We start from the raw sequence: 19,132 nt of genomic DNA, 5'->3' as shown, positions 1-19,132 counted from the left end.
CTGAAAGACTGGAGCGATTGGGCTTGTATACCCTTGAGTTTAGAAGGCTGAGAAGGGATCTGATTATTAAAGGATTGGACACTCTGGAGGCAGGAAACATGTTTCCGCTGATGGGTGAGTGCCGAACCAGAGGACACAGCTTACAAATATGGGGTAGACCATTTAGGACAGAGATGGGGAGAAACTTCTTCACCCAGAGAGTGTGGCTGTGTGGAATGCTCTGCCCCAGAGGGCAGTGGAGGCCCAGTCTCTGGATTCATTTAAGAAAGAGTTGGATAGAGCTCTCAAAGATAGTGGAATCAAGGGTTATGGGGATAAGGCAGGAACAGGATACTGATTAGGAATGATCAGCCATGATCATATTGAATGGCGGTGCAGGCTCGAGGGGCTGAATGGCCTACTCCTGCACCTATTGTCTATTGTCTATTGCCTGCAACATGGACCTCTGATCGGGGAAAAAGGAGAGCAACAGCAACAGCAGCATCTTTCTCCATCGCCGCTTGCCAAGGTGATGGACAGTGAGCCTGAGCTGACCGGAAGTGATACTTTCAACGCAGTGGTTTCTGATTGGTTTCCAGTGTCTCAGGAAGCTCAGGCTTTTACAGCAAGCCACTGCTAACATTTGAAGCCTGCTGGAAGACCTTCTGCCAAATGGACCACATGGACATGCATTGCAAGTGGCAGTCAAGGTCACTGCAGCCTGAAACTCTTTGTCTGTGACTGGAGGTACTGGTTACAGAATCTCACAAGGGCCTCTCTGAGGTGACTGATATCACGTTTGTCAGGGCTGCCATTTACATCCCTTTCACTACTGATGATACCACTCTTATTTGCTGTTCTCACTAGATTCTAAGGGTATGGAGAGTCTGAGACTACACTCACGTGTGACAATCTATGCACACTTGGATCAACCAGCAATGTTCAGTGGTGTGTACCAAAAGATCATTATTTCTGTCTCTGCAAGTTAGCCTGGAAGCTACCACAATGCCTTCATTCCAGTCTTGTCAAATACACTACAGATATGCTCACCTCCAAGAGGATTTAGTAGACTGAGTCTTTGAGAGAAGGACTACTCTCTAAGGATGTGGCTTAGGACGCCTATGAGGAGCATTACCACTGATACACAGGAAAGTAATTACTGAGGAAAAAATCTGATCAATGAACAAAGCACAGGGATGCTGAAGAAACAGTTTAGATATCCAGACATTGTCGGGGATCTCTTCAGCATGCGCCAGGAAGGGCGTCCAGAATCACAGTGGTCGGCTGTACCTTGCACAATGCAGCTTTGCAGAAAGAACTGGAGCTTCGGGAGCAGAAAGGTGAACATCACACCCCTGTTTCCAACATCAGTTCCTGCTCGCTTGTGATGGGCAGCTCATCATGTGCTACCTCAACTACCTGTCATGGAGCTCCCCACTAAGGTGTGTGTTTCTGAGCTGGTAGAAGGTGTGCATGAGTCTTACGACAGTGCTTTCTCAGAGCAAGCAACTTGTTCTGTGAAGCCTTTCTCACCCTCCACAGCAGTCTACAGACTGACACATGGAGGAGATAAAAGCTAAGGCTTAACTCTGACACGATGCAGGGGTTCAAAGTAGATTAGATTACTTACATAACTAAATCATGTGCTTATTATTGCATTTTGAAGGTTGCTGCTATCAAGTCCACATGAGTGAATGGTAGTGTTTGGTGTTAAGCAGTGACTTTTGCCACTTCTGAGCTGGGCTGAGGGACTGGGAAGCTGGTGTCTGGTGAGTGAGACTGGCAGCTGGGTTGTGAGGCTGTGAAGTGGACAGAAAGGCTGGAATAAAATAGTTCCAAAGAGGATTGAGTGTTGGCTCTAAAAGACAGAGGGGCTGCAAAGGGGAGAAAACAATTTTAAACACTTCAATAAATAAACACTGAGAGCAGGAAAACAGAGGTAAATAAATGAAGAGTTTCTAGGTTAAAGTCGCAGGGATTCAGCAGTTAGTAAATGGGGGGAGAAATGTAATGGATGTAATTTTAAAGAACTAAAAACAGAAAATGCTGGAGAAACTCAGCATGTCTGGCATTGTGTGTGGAGAGAGCAACAAAGTTAATGTTTCAAGTCCTCTGTTTCTCCACAGATGCTGCCAGATCTGCTGAGTTTTTGCAGGCATTTTCTGTGTTTTTTTCAGGTTTCCAGCATCTGCAGTACTTTGCTGCTATTGTAATAAACACTGTTTCAATTAGATAATTTAATGTTGAAGTCTTATACAAACTGAGTACATATTGAAGGTGGCATAGTGGCTCTGTGGTTAGCATTGCTGCCTTACAGCGCCAGGGACCTGGGCTTGATTCCAGCCTCGGGTGACTGCCTGTGTGGAGTTGCACCTTCTTCCTGTGTCTGCGTGGGTTTTCTCCAGTATCCTTCCACAATCCAAAGATGTGCAGGTCAGGTGAATTGGCTATGCTAAATTGCCCATAGTGTTCGGGGGTGTGCAGGCCAGGTGTATTAGTCAGGGGTAAATGTAGAATAATGGGGAATGGGTTTGGGTGGGATGCTCTTCAAAGGGTTGGTGTGGACTTGTTGGGCTGAAGGGCCTGTTTCCACACTGTAGGGATTCTAAGGTACACTGGTTTATTTTCTTTCTAATATATCCTTGCTACTTATATCTTTCCATATATTTTATATCTTAGCTTTGTCAAGTGATTTGTTCTGGACCACATATTCTAAGGGTCAGATAATCAGTACACTAGCATAGATCGGACATCAAGAGATTTGCCTAGAAAATTAAAAAGTCCAGTGTGCAATTTTCCTGCATCTAGAACTTTTTGTTAAAGCCTCTAAAGTCAAAGAATTCAGAGGGATCTGACTGACTTAAGCATACTAGCTGACCAGGAAATGTTAGAGGAGTAACTAGTCCAACTCCTAGGTAACATTTATACTGAACTTACCACTGATCATCTGACTTGACATCTCTTTCATCACGCTCCCACTAACCCCCAACATCACACCACCCCCACTCACCCCCTCTGCCTGGCCCAATAAGTTAAGTTGTGATGGAGGATGGAGCTATCGTGACACAATTGGAATTTGGTGGTGGCTGTTGAATTTTGATCCTGGTTTTTGTCCTGATTGAAATTTGGAGACCGGTAAAGGCATTGGCCAGATCTTAAACAAAGATGGGGAAAAAAACCCCAAAGAACTTTGAAGATGTGTGAATTTCACAGGTGGCTTTGAGGTACACTCACCTATACCCAGTTTTTATATTGGTACTTGCCAGATGGGTGGGTTACTCTTAGGAGGTTTGGTGTGGACTTGTTGGGCCAAAGGGCCTGTTTCCACACTGTAGAGAATCTAATCTAATCTAATAAGACTTGAAGCTGCTCTAGTCCAAATGGCAAAAGGTACAAGAGATCTGGGAGTCACCTTAACAACTTCCATGTGTCCAATTTTTAAAACTGCTAACTAAACATTCACACTATGACATGCCTGTTATGAGAAAGGGGATAATTGAATCATGCAATCATACAGTTCAGAAGATGCCTTTCAACCCACTGAGTCTGTATCACTAACAATGTGCACGACTACCCTCACTAGTCCCATTCTCCTGGACTAGGCCCATAGCCGTATAACATGCCAAGTGTTCATCCAAGTACTTTCTAAAGGTTGTGAGTAAATCCACCTCAGCTCCCCTCCCAGGCAGTGCATTCCAGATTCCATCACTTTCTGGGTGAAAACCTTTTTCCTCAAACTGCTTCTAAACCTCCTGTCTTTCACTTTAAAGTCTGCCCCTCTGTTCTTGACCTTTCTATCCACTGTGTCCATGCCCCTCATACCCATTTACACCTCTATCAGGCCCACCTCAACCTTCTCTGCTTCAAAGAAAACAACCTCCGATTATCCAGCTGGAATGCTCCATCCCAGGCTACATTCTGCAGAATGTTCTCTGCATCCCCTCCAGTGCAATCACATCCTTCTTACAGTGTGGTGACCAGAACTGCACACAGTACTCCAGCTGTGGCCTAACCAACACTCTGTACAACTCTAACACGACCTCCCTGCTCTTATAATCAATGCATCAACTGATAAAGGCAAGTGTCCTATATGCCCTCTGAACTGCTCTATTAACCTGTCCTGTCACCTTCAGGAAACTGGGAGAAATTGAGGACTGTGGATGCTGGAGACTCGAGTCTAAAAGTGTGGTGCTGGAAAAGCCCAGCTGGTCAGGCAGCATCCGAGGAGCAGGAAAATCAAGCATGAGCTCTTCATCAGGAACCTTAAAGAATCTGTGGACAAGCATCCCAAGATCCCTCTGTTCCTCTGAGCTTCATAGCATCCTGCCATTCATTGAGTACTCCTTGCCTTGTTCTTTCTGTCAAAGTGCACCACCTCACATTTACCAGGATTAAATTCCATCCATCACTGATCTGACCAATTTGTTTATATCCTTTTGCTACCTAAGACCTTTCTCCTCACTGTCAATCACCTGGCCAATCTTTGTGTCATCTGCACACTTACTTTTCATTTCCCCCATATTCTCATCTATATCATTTATGAGTATCACAAACAATAAAGAATCAAGCACTGATCTCTATGTAATGCCACTGGACACCAGCATCCAGTCACATAAACAGCCTTCTACCATTACCCTCTGGCTCCTGCTAAACTAATTTTGGATTGCCATGTTAGCCTGGATTCCCATCAGCTTCTTTAACAGTTTCCTGTGTGGGGCTTTGTCAAAGGCCTTACTGAAATTCATATCAATTGTTGTTGCCACCCATTCTAATCCGTGACACTATTAACCCTACATGCACTCTGCACAGCCTATCCACTCTCTCAGGACAATTCCCAACAAACATAAGAAGGACTCTGTATACTGCAAACACTTTATTTAGTTTCTACTGTATCATGTGTATTAAGATCTGAAATTAAATTTCATTCATAGATGACCATTCAAGTAAACCCACATCTTTTAATTTTCAATTAGTACATATTTCTAGAGTAGAATAGAAAAAATAGCAAGTAGAAGCATGAGTAGACCACTCAGCTTCCCAGTCTATTCCAACATTCAATACAATCATGGCTGACCATTCAACTCAATACTGTGTTCCTATTTTCTCCCCATACCCTTTAATCCCTTTAGTCCGAAGAACTTATCATACTCCACCAAATTACACCGTATACCTCCAAGGACTCTTGAATATTACTCCTACCAACAGACACCCCCTGCACCAGCCATTCCCCTCACGCGATGTCCACAACATCCAACATCCGCCAGCCCAGATCACCCTCCAGACTATTCCAATACAGAAGGCATTGTATTTATACAAATGTATCAAATAATAATTGAGTTGATGAAAATAAAATAAAACATAGCCCATGAAAACAGCTCCTGAAAATCAAAAAAAGTAGTCCTTGAGAAAAGTTCAGGAGGAGCCTTGAAATTGTAATATTTGACTCTTATTATGCTTTCCTTTATTGATCAGAGTACTGAGTACAGGAGTTGGAAGGTCTTGTTGCGGCTGTACAGGACATTGGTTAGGCCACTGTTGGAATATTGCATGCAATTCTGGTGTCCTTCCTATCAGAAAGATGTTGTGAAACTTGAAAGTTTTCAGAAAAGATTTACAAGAATGTTGCCAGTGTTGGAGGATCTGAGCTATAGGGAGGGGCTGAACGGGCTGGGGCTGTTTTCCCTGGAGCGTCGGAGGCTGAGGGGTGACCTTATAGAGGTTTACAAAATTATGAGGGGCATGGTTAGGATAAATAGATAAAGTATTTGCCTTCGGGTAAGGGAGTCCAGAACTAGAGGGTATTTGGAGGGATATGGGCTGGGTGCTGGCAGGTGGGACTTGACTGGGTTGGGATATGTGGTCAGCATGGACAGGTTGGATCGAAGGGTCTGTTTCCATGCTGTACATTTCTATGACTCTATAACTCTATTTCCATTTCATTAACAATATTAATGAGTTATTAATTGTGGTGAGCATATTTGCTTATTTCCCACACCCTCCCGCGCCAAGTTGAAAATTGGATTGTGTCCGGATGCATTGGGATTCAGAGACATCTTCTGGCATCACGGTTTTTAAATTGTTCCCTTGCCTTTTCCTGACCTCTCTGGCAACTGAAAATTCTGGCCATCATGTCTGCATGAGAAGGCTCATTCTGGTATGAGATTGACAAGCAAGATGCTGGAAGTTAGATGAATATAGACTTAAATGATTGGAGATGTTTTCTTACCAACACAATTACAGCAGGAAGAGGTGTATGTTTACGAACATGGATCATGGACAGTATTTCTGGCAGATGACCCTCTCGTGAAGCAACATAAAACATTCTATTCGATTAAAGAGATACAACAGATTACGTCCCAACATTGTAGTGCATTTCCTGTATTGATTGTGCACTACCTATGAGCCTGTGCCAACCAGTAATAACTTCAAAGCTCTCTTTTTAAAGCAACTGTTTGCCAATAAACTTTAACAAGTGTAGTTAAATATGTCAAATGTAATCTCCTTCAAATTCAGCAATCGCATGTATTCCTAAACAATACATAATAAATAATTCAGTGCAATAAATTCATATTTACTCTTTTTCTTCCTGCTGCTCATAACATAGGGGGAGTTTTATTTTGTATTTCAGGAGAAATTCTAATGGAATTTGATTGAGCTTACTAGAAGAAGAGACCGATTTCCCTTTTTGTTGCCTGTACAAGTATCATTAAAAGATATTGATGAAAGAGGGGTTTTCTCACATGGCAGCCACAGAAGATAATCAAAGAGGGTGTAATTGTTAACTTATTCAGTCAGATTCTTACATATGAGTACCTACGTTGGAAGTCACATGTCATGGGCCTGAGAAGAGTGGCAGTGAAACATTTCAGCATCTGTTATCGAAGTTTCATAAAATACTTAGTTGCCTTTTTAAAAGTCTGATTATAAAGTGGGAACTGAGGTCAATTGACTTGCCCTTACCACTTTCCTGACAATGATTGGAGAAATCAATTCAAGTTGCAATTGAAAAGAGAAATTATCCTTTAGCAGGTTTACTTGCACCAATCAATCAGGGCAACATAACATATATTCTTAACCGACTGGGAAAATACCAAATACTTCATAAAGAATATCTTATTGGCTTTTTAAATTGTGCGATTGTTACTTATTCTCAAATAGTGAGAGGTTGGGAAGTGTTGAACATCAAACTTGGCTGCCCTGTTCATGAGTCACTAAAAGTTAACATGCTGGTACAGCAAGCAAGCAAGGCACATTTTATCAGAAGGGGATCTCAGTGTAGGAGTGACAACATCTTGCTGTAATTATATCAAGCAGTGGTGAATCCACACTTGGAGCACTGCGTGCAGATATGATCTCCTTATTTAAGGAAAGATATAGTAGTCATTGAGGGAGTGCAATGAATGTTCATCAAACTAATTCCTGGAATGAAGGGGATTATGAAAGAGATTGGACCTATATTGCCTGAAAGGATAAGAGGTGCTCACATTCATATAAAACTCTTACAGTGATCAACAGAGTATAATCAAAAAAGATGTCTTCCACTGGTTTTGAGGATTAGAACTAAAAATAAGGCACAGGCTGTTTAGGACTGAGGTGAGGAGGAATTTCTTTACACAAAGAATGGGGAGTCTTTGAAATTCCCTGTCCTGGAGATGATTAAAAAAAAAGTCCTTGGGATATGGGGACCTTGCTTAAAATGGTGTTGAAGTTGAAAATCAGCCATGACCTCATTGAATGGCAGAGTGGGCTCCAAGGGCTGCATGGCCTAATTCTGATCCCACTTATTATCATGTCCACATAAAGACCAATTCCTTTAACTGAATTCATATTTTTTGGGAAGCAATGCTTCTTTATCCTCACAAAATGCACTATGCTTGTAGTCTGCTCCTGCACATCAGGAAGGGAACCTACTTATCGCACTATGTGCTGTGTTCTAGATTGGTGTGTGGACAACATTCAAAACTTAAATGGAATATTACAAGCAATTAAATTCTTTGCAAAAATTATGCTTGCATGTGTATACATTATAGTATTGGATTGATGTAGATTTGAATGTCCAACAATAAAATATTATACATTATTTGTATAATTTGATCAGTAATTTATGTAATTGAAAATTTTTATAGATGGAAAATCACCCTGTGCAAAAGTATTGAATGCTAATAAATTGTATTTTAATTTCATCTGAAAAGAAATTAATGTTTACCAAAAATAAAGTCAATGAAAATGGAATGACAATGGACTACTTGTCATTAAGATTTCAAATTGTTTCTCTCCAGAATATCGGATGTATTAGTACAACACCCTTACTTTGGGCACATATCTAATTTAAATATTTGACTGTCTATTATTCATCAGATTATTGCAGAATCAACAGAAATGCCACTTTGTAACACTGCTTGAATACATGCACTGAATCTTGATTTTACAATTGTTAACACACATTTGCATACTTTTGCATGATAGTTTGGCCCACTGCTCACACAATTCAGAAGTTTTAGAAACTTAAACTGTACTTGAACTCTTTCAGCTGTACAACTAGAATTATTATTTGGGCCTTACCACATTTGTATTTTAAAACAATAGTTGATATTTCTTGCACAACAACAAGTAAACTATAAAGTAAATTAGCAATAATAAGTTGAGAGGTATGTATTTTGCTACATCTCTGCTTGTTTTTGAACATGATAATAATTAGTATTCAGTTAAAAATAATCAGATTTATGTTTGTTTCACAATGTAAATTAGATTAATTGAAGAAGTAAACAAAATAAGAATTTCTCAGAGGGTGAATACTGATGACAAAAGGTTCTTCAGATTAATCTGCCAGCAAGTGTTTACTGACCAGTTTTAAGAGCAGAAATCTATTTCCTATTTTCCCTATCTCCCTAGCTCAGACATACTGAGGGCAATTTTAAGTGCAAAAACTTGGGCAACCAGGTTTTCATGGTTTTATTGTCATTTTAATTTGAGGTGTTTAATATAAAATCTGCTGCCTGGGGTGGGATACACCGTCGCACTGCTGCTGTGAACCTGGTTTGAAAACATTGGAATTTCTAGTAGATTGAGCGAGGATTGAGAATAAAAGGGCTTGAATCTGTGTTTCTTGTTTCATTCTGTCCCTGAATGTGACAATTGGTGTCATTGGAAGGTGCCATGTTGGAGAGCAACTTCTGTACCGAGGTACACATTAGATTGAAACATGGCACTGGTTATGGAATTTCCAAATTGACAATCAAAGAGCGACAGAATCATCGGATGGGAGCAAGTTATTTCCCAATTTCTTGCCTCAGAATGGTGTCTGAAAATGTGTTGCTGGAAAAGCACAGCAGGTCAGGCAGCATCCAAGGAGCAGGAGAATCGACGTTTCGGGCATGAGCCCTTCTTCATGAATAAGGAAAGTGTGCCAAACAGGCTAACATAAAATGTAGGGAGGAAGGACTTGAGGGGAAATAAGGAAACTGGAGAAATCTGAGTTCATCCCTTGTGGTTGGAGGGTTCCTAGGCAGAAGATGTGGCGTTCTTCCTCCAGCCGTCATGTTGCTATGGTCTGGCGATGGAGGAGTCCAAGGACCTGCATGTCCTTGGTGGAGTGGGAGGGGGAGTTGAAGTGTTGAGCCACGGGGTGGTTGGGTTGGTTGGTCCGGGTGTCCCAGAGGTGTTCTCTGAAACGTTCCGCAAGTAGGCGGCCTGTCTCCCCAATACAGAGGAGGCCACATCGGGTGCAGCAGATGCAGTAAATGATATGTGTGGAGGTGCAGGTGAATTTGTGGCGGATATGGAAGTATCCCTTGGGGCCTTGTCTGCCACAAGTGACTGAGGGAGGGGGTAGAATGATTGGAAAGACAAGTTTCAAGCAGAGAATAGTGTCACGAGGAGCAAAATGAAACGTTAGCACAAAGTTAATTTTTTTTTAACAACGGCTGTTGAAATATGTAAGTCCGGATACTACTGGATCAACCAGCAGGTTCTCATCAATAGGCTTTTTTTGAGATTTATGCTTGTGGGAGAGTCTAGGAGTAGGGGGTATAACCACAGAGTAAGGGTTTAGCCATTGAAGGGGGAGGAATTTCTTTTCTCAGAGACTAGAGAATCTGTGGAATTCTTCTCCAAAGAGAGCTGTCAAGGTTGGTTCAATGAGTATATTCAAGGCTAAGACAGACAGACCTGTAATGTGCCAGGGAACTAGTTGTTAAAGGATAAGGCAGGAAAATGGAGTGGAGGATCATCAGATAGGCCATGGCCTCACTGAATGACAGAGCAAGACTCGAATGATCAAAATCGACTCTTACTTCTTCTGGTTTTATGATTGAAGTGGTAGCCCCATGAAAATGCAGAGCCTAATAATTTGAAATAAATTGAAATTTGAAGAATAATTTTGCAAAATGTATATTAATTCTGAATGTTTTAAAGCATGTATAATATGACATTTTGTGAAGTAGTGCATTTGTTTCTGTGAGGATAAAAGGTTTCTTCACTTCCATTTTGTTGTGTTACTTTGGTTCCTTCCTGCTCCACTGGTACATGATCAAAAACTGTAAGTTGACAGTATTCTTACCTGGCAACAGCGAAGACACCTCCATTCATAGACCCAAAGCAGGAAAGAGCAACGAAAATTGGTACTGTTATGGAGAACTTGCCCATCAATCGCTCTGCAAAGGTCTAATCAATTAGACTGAAGTTAAAATCAATCCTACACTGTTAATTGCTTAACCAACAATATCAATAGTCACATTTAGTCTTAAATTTTCCATTCTATGTTAACATGAACAAGTAAACATTAAGTGTAAGTCAAAAACAAAAAAAAAATCCTGAAATTTTGCAAAAGTTCTCCTAATCTCTTATTGCAACTCTGGGAAGAGCTAGTAAAACCCACCATCAAATGGCCGAAAATTGTATGATTGTCTGCCTTCATCAAAACAGCCCTCCATTCCCTGAACAGGAATAAACAGAATTCTGTTATCACACTTCTGTAGCCCATTTCAGACTTGGATAGCTCCTTTAAGAAAAATAAGGCACCAGTCTGTCACCTCATTAGGGTGTATATCTCTGTTGAGTTACTAAGGCACAGGCAATGTCTTTTAGTTAAATAATCTCATCCTGACATCAAAAGAAGGACAAAACAGCAGGTGGCCTCCTGTCCCTGTGCTCATTAGCTCTGGTCTGCAGAAACGTTAGCTATTTATTGATGAAAATCAGTGAAGGCAGATACATGGTATAAATAGAGCTCTATAATAAACTGATATATATAGGTATATGTATGTAATAATTAACATACAGCTGTATGCTTTATAGGTATATTCTGAACTAATATATGCTTCAAGCATATAAACTAAGTAACAATATATTTCACAAACGTAACCCCAACAAATATTGTTAGCAACCATGCACTAAACTTGTATACATTTTTAACAGGTAAAAATGGCTTTTATTGATTCAGGGGAAGTGCATTTCTCTGGCTGGCCCACATTTATTACCCATCCCTAAGTGCCCTTGAGAAGATGGTGCTCAGCTGCCTTCTTGAGGCATTGCAATGCAATTGGTGTAGAAACACATACAATAATCTTAGAGAGGAAGTTCCTGGATTTTGAACCCTGCGACAGTGAAAGGTTGGTGACATAATTCCAAAACAGGATGGCGAATGCCTTAGGCAGAAGTTTGCAGGTGGTCATGTTCTCATATATCTACTAGCCTTGTCCTTCTGGATGATAGCAGTTGCAGGTTTGGAAAATGCTGTCTAAGGAGCCTTGCACCTGCGATGCATCTTGTATTCACTACTGCTACTGTGTGCTCGTGGTGAAGGTACTGAATGTTTGTGGATATAGTGTCAATCAAGCCAGCTACTTTTTTCTTAAGTTTTGTTGGAGTTGCATGTCTCCAGCCAAGTGTAGAATATGTCACTGCACTGCTGACTTATGTCTTGTAGACAGAGGTAAGTCATTCACTGCAGGATTCCTAACTTCTGACCTGTTCTTGTGATGTAGTATTTATATGGCTAGTCCAGTTCAGTTTTTGGTCATTGCTAACCCCTGGGATACTGATAGTGCATACTCGGTGATGGTAATGCCATTGAATATCAAGGGGCAATGATTAGATTCTGTCTTGTTTGGGTTTGTTATTGTTTGGCACTTGTTTACGATGAATGTTATTTGCCACTTGCCAAACCTGAACATTTACAAGTCTTGCTGCATTTGGCCAGATCTGTGGAGTTGTCAAACTTGTGCAAGTACCAGCAAACATCCCCCATGATGACATGATGATGGAGAGAAGCTATTTGATGAAGCGGCTGAAGATAGCTGGGCTTAGGACACTACCCTGATTAGCAGCGTCTTATGGAACAATGGTAGTGTTCCTACTTCCAAGACAGGACATCTGGACTCATGTCCCATCTGCTCCAGAGGTGTATTATAATACCTCTGAACAGGTTGATTAGAAATACCTACTCAGATTAACAAGTATCACTTAATAGTGTTTGGATACACATTCTATTGGCTAAATGGGAACAGATGTAAACATAGACTATTTTAAAAAGGACAGATAGACTTCCTGGTCTCATGTCATAACCTTGACAGGAGACAGGCCAAAAGTTCTAAACAGTGGTAGAACCTTGGCATTAGTATATAAGTACAAAAACCATACAAACTGGTTAATTTATCTTTACCTGTATAAATACTATTCTATATGATTGCTGAAACTTTGCCATGGCGAATGTATCAGTTAAAGATAATTGAAGTTAACTGCACAGATTTGTTTAAATTTAAACCAAACAGGTTGATTTTGATTGAAATGAACTGGTGAACTGTTCGGTTTTGTTCAGGTGGAGGAAGTGCAGTGTATACACATGACTGTAGGTATACTCCATCTGCATAGACAGGACCCTGTGTATTAATGTGTATAGCTTCTAGTAAACACAAGTGATGCCGGGTATGTAGGCTGTACTCCCCAAGATTTACAAATTGCATCAAATGTTGACTACTCACAACACTCCTGTTAGCACTGTGTCAATCATCAGATATGATTCTGCATTTGGACAACATTTGGGTAGATAATCCTGAATGTGCAAAGATATACAATGATAACCAATTTTGTTAGCATCACAGTGTAATGCACTTACTTATTTTGGAAGCTATGTGTATTAATATATTGGACCCTGTTCTTTGCAGACAGAAATAACATTTTCATGCACTGTGCTTGATTCAACTCAATAAAATAGGTGGCAGCTATTCGCTGGTTCAATTCTCAGAGCATTGCCCTGACTAATCAGAGTCAAACTGCTTGGTTTAAATTTTAAAAGATCCTTACAAGTAACTGGCAAACATCATTAACTATTGCATTCTCCATGGCAATCCCTCAACCAAGCAGAATCCACTTGCTAACTAATTAGCATTAATTTATTTTAAAGTACACCTGTTGGTTTGGCCTTAGATTGATATTCTTGTAAATTTGCAGTATCAAGTGAGAATTAAACTTCAAACATGCCTGATTTTTAAATTTATTTTCAATTTTTATATATCTTGAAGTGCTCTTACAAAAACTGAATTTTTTTTTCATCACCAAGTCACCTGTGGTATATTTTCAACTATTAACCAGCACCAAATCACCCCTAATCCCCAACTGATAAATTTATGTGCAAAGCCCATTAAGGGCAATGCAGACCACTGAATGTGATGGTGATACGGGGAGGGGGGAGGAGCTAAATTAAACTGGAGTTGGAAAGGGGAGACAAAACACTTTACCTCTGAGGTACCCTCTTCTCTTTAAAGACATCAAGAGCATTAGTGAAACCGCACACCATCTCTCTAAGGATACCCAAGAATGAATGTAGCCATGGAAAAGGGGCAGACAGTGGCATATATGCCCCCCTCTTCAATCTGCTGCCTTGACCTGTTAATAGCCAACTTGGCCAGACTCACGAGCTGGTCCTCTGACTTGATCACATTCCCTGATTTTGTTTTACAATTCAGCTCATCACTTGCAAACTGGCTATTTTAATCTGGAATCTTGTCAGTTTACGGTTTACATCATTATTCCAGAAAAACACAACACTTGCCGGATCTGAGGAGGGGTCATGTGACCCAAAACGTTAACTCTGATTTCTCTCCACAGATGCTGTCAGAGCTGTTGAGCTTTTCCAGCAATTTCTGTTATTGTTTCTCATTTACAGCATCCGCAGTTCTATCTTTGTTTTAATGACACTCGCCCTTTTGTCATCCTTTAAAGATACTAATATGTTATTAGAACTGTGTAAATATCGTAATGTATATAAATAACAAGTCTGTGAGGAACTGTGTAGAATTCCCTCTTTAAAGGAGGAAGGCCAAATTATCTTATGTGTTGAAATTTCAAGTGATTTATTAAGTATTTGTTCTGAGTACAACAAACTTTCAAGCTATTTATTGAATATTTAGCTTGCACTATTTATGTAGATTATTTCCTCTTTCAATGTGAAGATCCCTTGAGTAGAGACAAAATAGTAAATTCACAGAATTGCATTGTCAAAAAAATAGAACAGACTGCACTCTGAATCATACAGCTGGGAAGATTTCTTTTCTAAACTGGAGTCTTGTCAGTGTCACAGAATATCAAAATACTTTGGTGAGCTTGGTTGGCCAAAGTGTCCTGTCACCTCTATCTCAGGAGACACAGCTAAAGTCTCCTCTCTGTACTAGTTATAAAGATAGAACATCAGAGCAGTTTCAAACTAGTCCCAAAAGGGTTTGAGTGCACAGTGAAAGCTGTCTGCATTTCAGCAGCTGCATAATGAGCAATCTTATTCAGTGAGGGCGTAAGTGGCAAGAGAGATGGAAAAGGTCACACTGGTGCATTAGGTGCATTTTCAGACTGCAGTTAAATTCATATTTAGAGTAGAGGCACTTTTATTCCGCATCAAATCCATGATATGCCTGACCTGGATACTGTTGATAAAGGGTCTTAATTAATATATGGACTGCAGCAGTTCAAGTAGGTAGATCACCACCATCTTCTCAAGGGCAACTAAGGATTCGCAATACAAGCTGGCCAGCGAATAGTGCCCATGCACTACAAGTGAATAAAGGGGACAAATGATAGAAAATGTACACACATTTTTCATTTTGGTGAACACTATGAAAATTGCCTTCTTCCATAAGTAGGGCACTAATGACATGTATGGACTTTAATGTTATTCATGAGAAAAAGCGAAAGTTATATTGTACCTTCTTCCCTTCATCTCTTTAGGTCTCCTCAAGCTGCATACCAGTCCTGAGTAGCAGCAGACTGTGAGCCTGGAAAGGATTTTGAGACAATTCGTTCTTCAGCTTGGTGTTTTTCACTAGTAATAATGAAGTTGATTTTGGGAACTCATTAGCATTGACACTATACTCTCTGGGTATCGCTCTGACCTTTTTGCAGCTACTCTGAAAATGAATGAATTGATTATCTCCTTGGCCAATCAATGGAGTGCTCGGTTATACACTTTGCAGTGTGGAGTTGCTCTTGTTGTGTGCTGGCTGGGTGCAGACACCAAACTTAAGACAGGAAGGCATATCCCAAATGTTCTCTGGGTGTTGGGAGAGACTAGAATTTGCTTTTTATTTTAAACAAAATAGTTCGGCAGACATCATAAATGCCTAAACAGCATTCTAACTGCATTAAAAGTATGGGGATATTCAGCCTAGCAGAGAACCTAGTGTCGGCTATTATAGCCTTGTACTTGCTGTCTTCAAAGAGCCACAATTGACAAGTTATTGGCTTTCTGTTTCTCACTCTCGGTACAGGGACCAAGTGCCTGTTGTCTTTCAGCTCATTGAGAACCGACTGCTGCAGAACCCAGCTGTAAATGTGACATCTCACTTCTTCTGTCTCTGTCAACTAAACCAAATTTCTAATGGGTAAAGCTTATTGAGCAACTTCATACCATCTTTTCAGAGCACTTACACTATTGTAGGAGTATTGTCTCCCACCTTATTCATAGGGTGCCTCTGAGTAAACTGCAGGCAGTGTGAGAAATCAATAGCACTGCAGAAAACATGGAAGATCGATGGGCAATATTTTGAATATTTTCATTTAATCAGCTGCTGTCTGCATTTCAAGAATATTTTAGAAGTCTCAGGAATCCAATTTAGTTCGAACCATTTGCAAACAGACGTACATGCTACATTTCAAAATACCAATGGACCCTTTCATATAAATTTAATCCACTAAATTCAATATCACTCACCACAGCTACTGCTTCGGAAGCCAAAAGCTCCTCAGGACTCATTACGGCGAAATAAGCTACATTTGTTAAAACATATCCAACTGTAACAACTGCCATTGATATGCAGATAGCGAGAGGTATATTTCTGGAACAAGAAATATATTTGAACATGTTTTAATAACAGAATATTGTTTTTTCTATCGAGCATGGTTTCATTGAATTATGATTATTAGAAAACATTATATTTTGATAACATGTCGAGGACAATTAAATATTCTGCACATAACAAATATTTATGCTATTAATCCTTGTCCGTTGCATTGTATTTGGAATTTTGAGCATTCTATGTAAGAATATTATAATGCTGTAATTATTTTATGCTCCATTATACCACAATTATTGTGTTCAAATGTACTGTTATTATTAATCCTGTTCAGTTATTCTGTAATCTTATTAAATATGTTCAGTGATATGACTATCATGATACAAATTCAGTTGTACTTTGATAATTTTAATTGTATTCAATTGTACTGCAATCATTGTGGCTTGTTAGAATGTATCACAGCACAATGGAAGCAATGTATTGCAAAAATGCACAGTACAAACTGGAATCTTGAGATGGTAGAAATTGCAAAATCCACAAACTTGGAAACGGGAAGTCATTAAGTTACATGTAAACTGGAGTTATTGCTGCACACAGGTCAAAGTGCAAGCTGTGTGAAATTATCTCTCAAAGATGATCTCATGCTATTTGGTCTCAGTAAATTTAGGGATCATGTTGGGGTCTGTCACTTTCGTTTAAACCAACAGCTGAAAATGTTTAAAATTGGTGAGAAAGTAGTGTTACAACAACATTTCTTAGAATGTTCCGATTGGTATTACTAATTTAGTACTTGCGTTTGTTTGATTTTTGTAAAAAAAACTAATGTCATTCATGGGATCACTAGTGTACCCTGAAGGCAGAAGAGTGGTCTCTCGACCCAAAGTTCATTAGAAGGGAACAGGCCCAGACCTTGTCCCAAAATATAGAGACTGGGTAACTTGTAAAAATGTAAAAATCACCATAGTAACCAGGCCACAGGTTTTATCATTGGAGAGAGACATAGGTGAGTTGCTGTGGTTTAATCTGAGAGTTACTGTGCCTCAAGTGAGGGGAGATGTTGAGAAAAAGAGTCCTTTAATGTAATCTCAGCCAGTGGGGCAATTGAAACCATGCATTTGGCATCACTTTGTTTCACAAACCAGATGTCCAGCCAACCTAACTTGTCTGCAGGGCTCAGATATTATACCAGTCGGGGTACACTACGAGGTTAACAACAGCAGTGCACCAAAAGTAGGAAAACAAAATAGACCCGGGTCACCTCTCCAACCTGCGCAAGGTCCTGCTTTTTCCAAGGAACTCAGCTGGTGAGAATTTCCTGCCGTGGTAATGTAAAAGCCTGCTGGCCAGGATTTCATTGTAATCCAAGAAAACCCCCTCAGCCATGCCTTCTTAACTCACTCACTCTCAGCTCCTCTGCTATCAGAATATGACAATCTTCATCTTATTATTAGTCCATTTAAAGTCCTGGTTCAATTAGCCATCAACAAAAATCTGACCCCACTATCGATCACATGGTTAATGGCAGATCTCTGTGTTTCTTTGCTTGCTGAGAAGGCATACAAAAAGGAACAGCTGTAGCTTTTCTGTCTTCCACATCTAAAGGGCATGTATAGGCCTGCTGGCAAAAGATGACAAGGTGTGTAATATTCCCTGCTGAGCGTTAACTAATTGACAATTAATCACATCTGGTTCCAATTCAATAACCGTATTTTCCAAGCTCCAAATGAATTCTTCATTATCTAAATGTCAACAATTAAGTTGCAACAAACACTCCCACTGCATGAATTATTCTGTGGCGTATATAGATAATTATATTCAGGGTTGTCATGGCAGCTGGCCCTTTTAAATTCCACTGTAAGTGGATCAGGCATTATCACTACAAGTTGTGAGTGCAAAATCTTGTCAAAACTATTTTCTTGGTTTTTGTTGCAATACTAAAATATTCCTCCTGTTTCATTAATGTTAATCAAAATGAACATCATGTAATGAAATCTGTTTAATTGAAGGATGAGCTACAGTTGTAGATTTACTAGGAAGGAATAGAGGTAAGAGAAAATACTACACTTGAAACATTTACGTGTTTAGGACTTCCAGTGTTTTTTGTTTTGTTTGAGTGTCCCAGTATTAACATTATTTTACTTATTGATACTGTCATTCTTTTGCAGGTCTGACAAAATTTCAACCCATGCTTATTGTTGTTTTGTGTCAACTTGACTCTAAGATTGGTTTTGATCACAACTGTGAGGTGGGAAGGAACAATAGATTTAGTATTTAGGAAATACAGAGGTGGATCTTCTCAAAGATCCTGAAGTGTTTAACCAGAAGAATCTGATTTAAATTGGTTTGGAATCAAATCAACTCCAATTTTCCAAACTCAGTAACTTGATACTGAATGAGGTGCCGTGGAGTGTTGCTGAGCAAAGAGACCATGGAGTGCAGGTTCATAATTCCTTGAAAGTAAGTGGGATAGTGAAGAAGGCGTTTGGTATGCTTTCCTTTATGGGTCAGAGCATTGAGTATAAGAGTTGGGATGTCATGTTGAGGCTGTACAGGACATTGGTTAGGCCACTTTTGGAATATTGTATGCAATTCGAGTATCCTTCCTATTAGAAGGATGTTGTGAAACTTGAAAGGGTACAGAAAAGATTTACAAGGGTGTTTCCAGGGTTAGAGGGTTTGAGCCATAGGGAGAGGCTGAATAGGCTGGGACAGTTTTCCTTGGAACATCAGGGCTGAGGGGTGTCATTATAGAGGTTTATAAAATCATGAGGTTCATGGATAAGATAAATAGAGAAAGTCTTTTCCCTGGGGTGAAGGAGTCCAGAACTAGAGGGCATAGGTTTAGGGTGAGAGGGGCAAGATATAAAAGAGAC

At 40.0% G+C, this 19,132-nt stretch overlaps 1 protein-coding gene across 1 annotated transcript in view; it reads right to left on the bottom strand.

Moving 5' to 3' along the window:
• Positions 1–19,132, bottom strand: part of slc7a11 (solute carrier family 7 member 11) — a 187,069-nt gene that overhangs the window by 40,395 nt on the left and 127,542 nt on the right. Inside the window, exons 7-9 of the mRNA XM_043674092.1 lie at positions 16,178–16,301; positions 10,538–10,641; positions 6,206–6,302 (exon numbers count right to left, since the gene is read on the bottom strand). Coding sequence (XP_043530027.1) covers positions 6,206–6,302; positions 10,538–10,641; positions 16,178–16,301 — 325 coding nt within the window. The remainder of the gene's footprint in view (positions 1–6,205; positions 6,303–10,537; positions 10,642–16,177; positions 16,302–19,132) is intronic.

The sequence above is a fragment of the Chiloscyllium plagiosum genome, chromosome 32, assembly GCF_004010195.1.
Source record: "Chiloscyllium plagiosum isolate BGI_BamShark_2017 chromosome 32, ASM401019v2, whole genome shotgun sequence".
Lineage (NCBI taxonomy): Eukaryota > Metazoa > Chordata > Chondrichthyes > Orectolobiformes > Hemiscylliidae > Chiloscyllium > Chiloscyllium plagiosum.
This window is presented reverse-complemented; position numbering and strand designations above follow the sequence as displayed.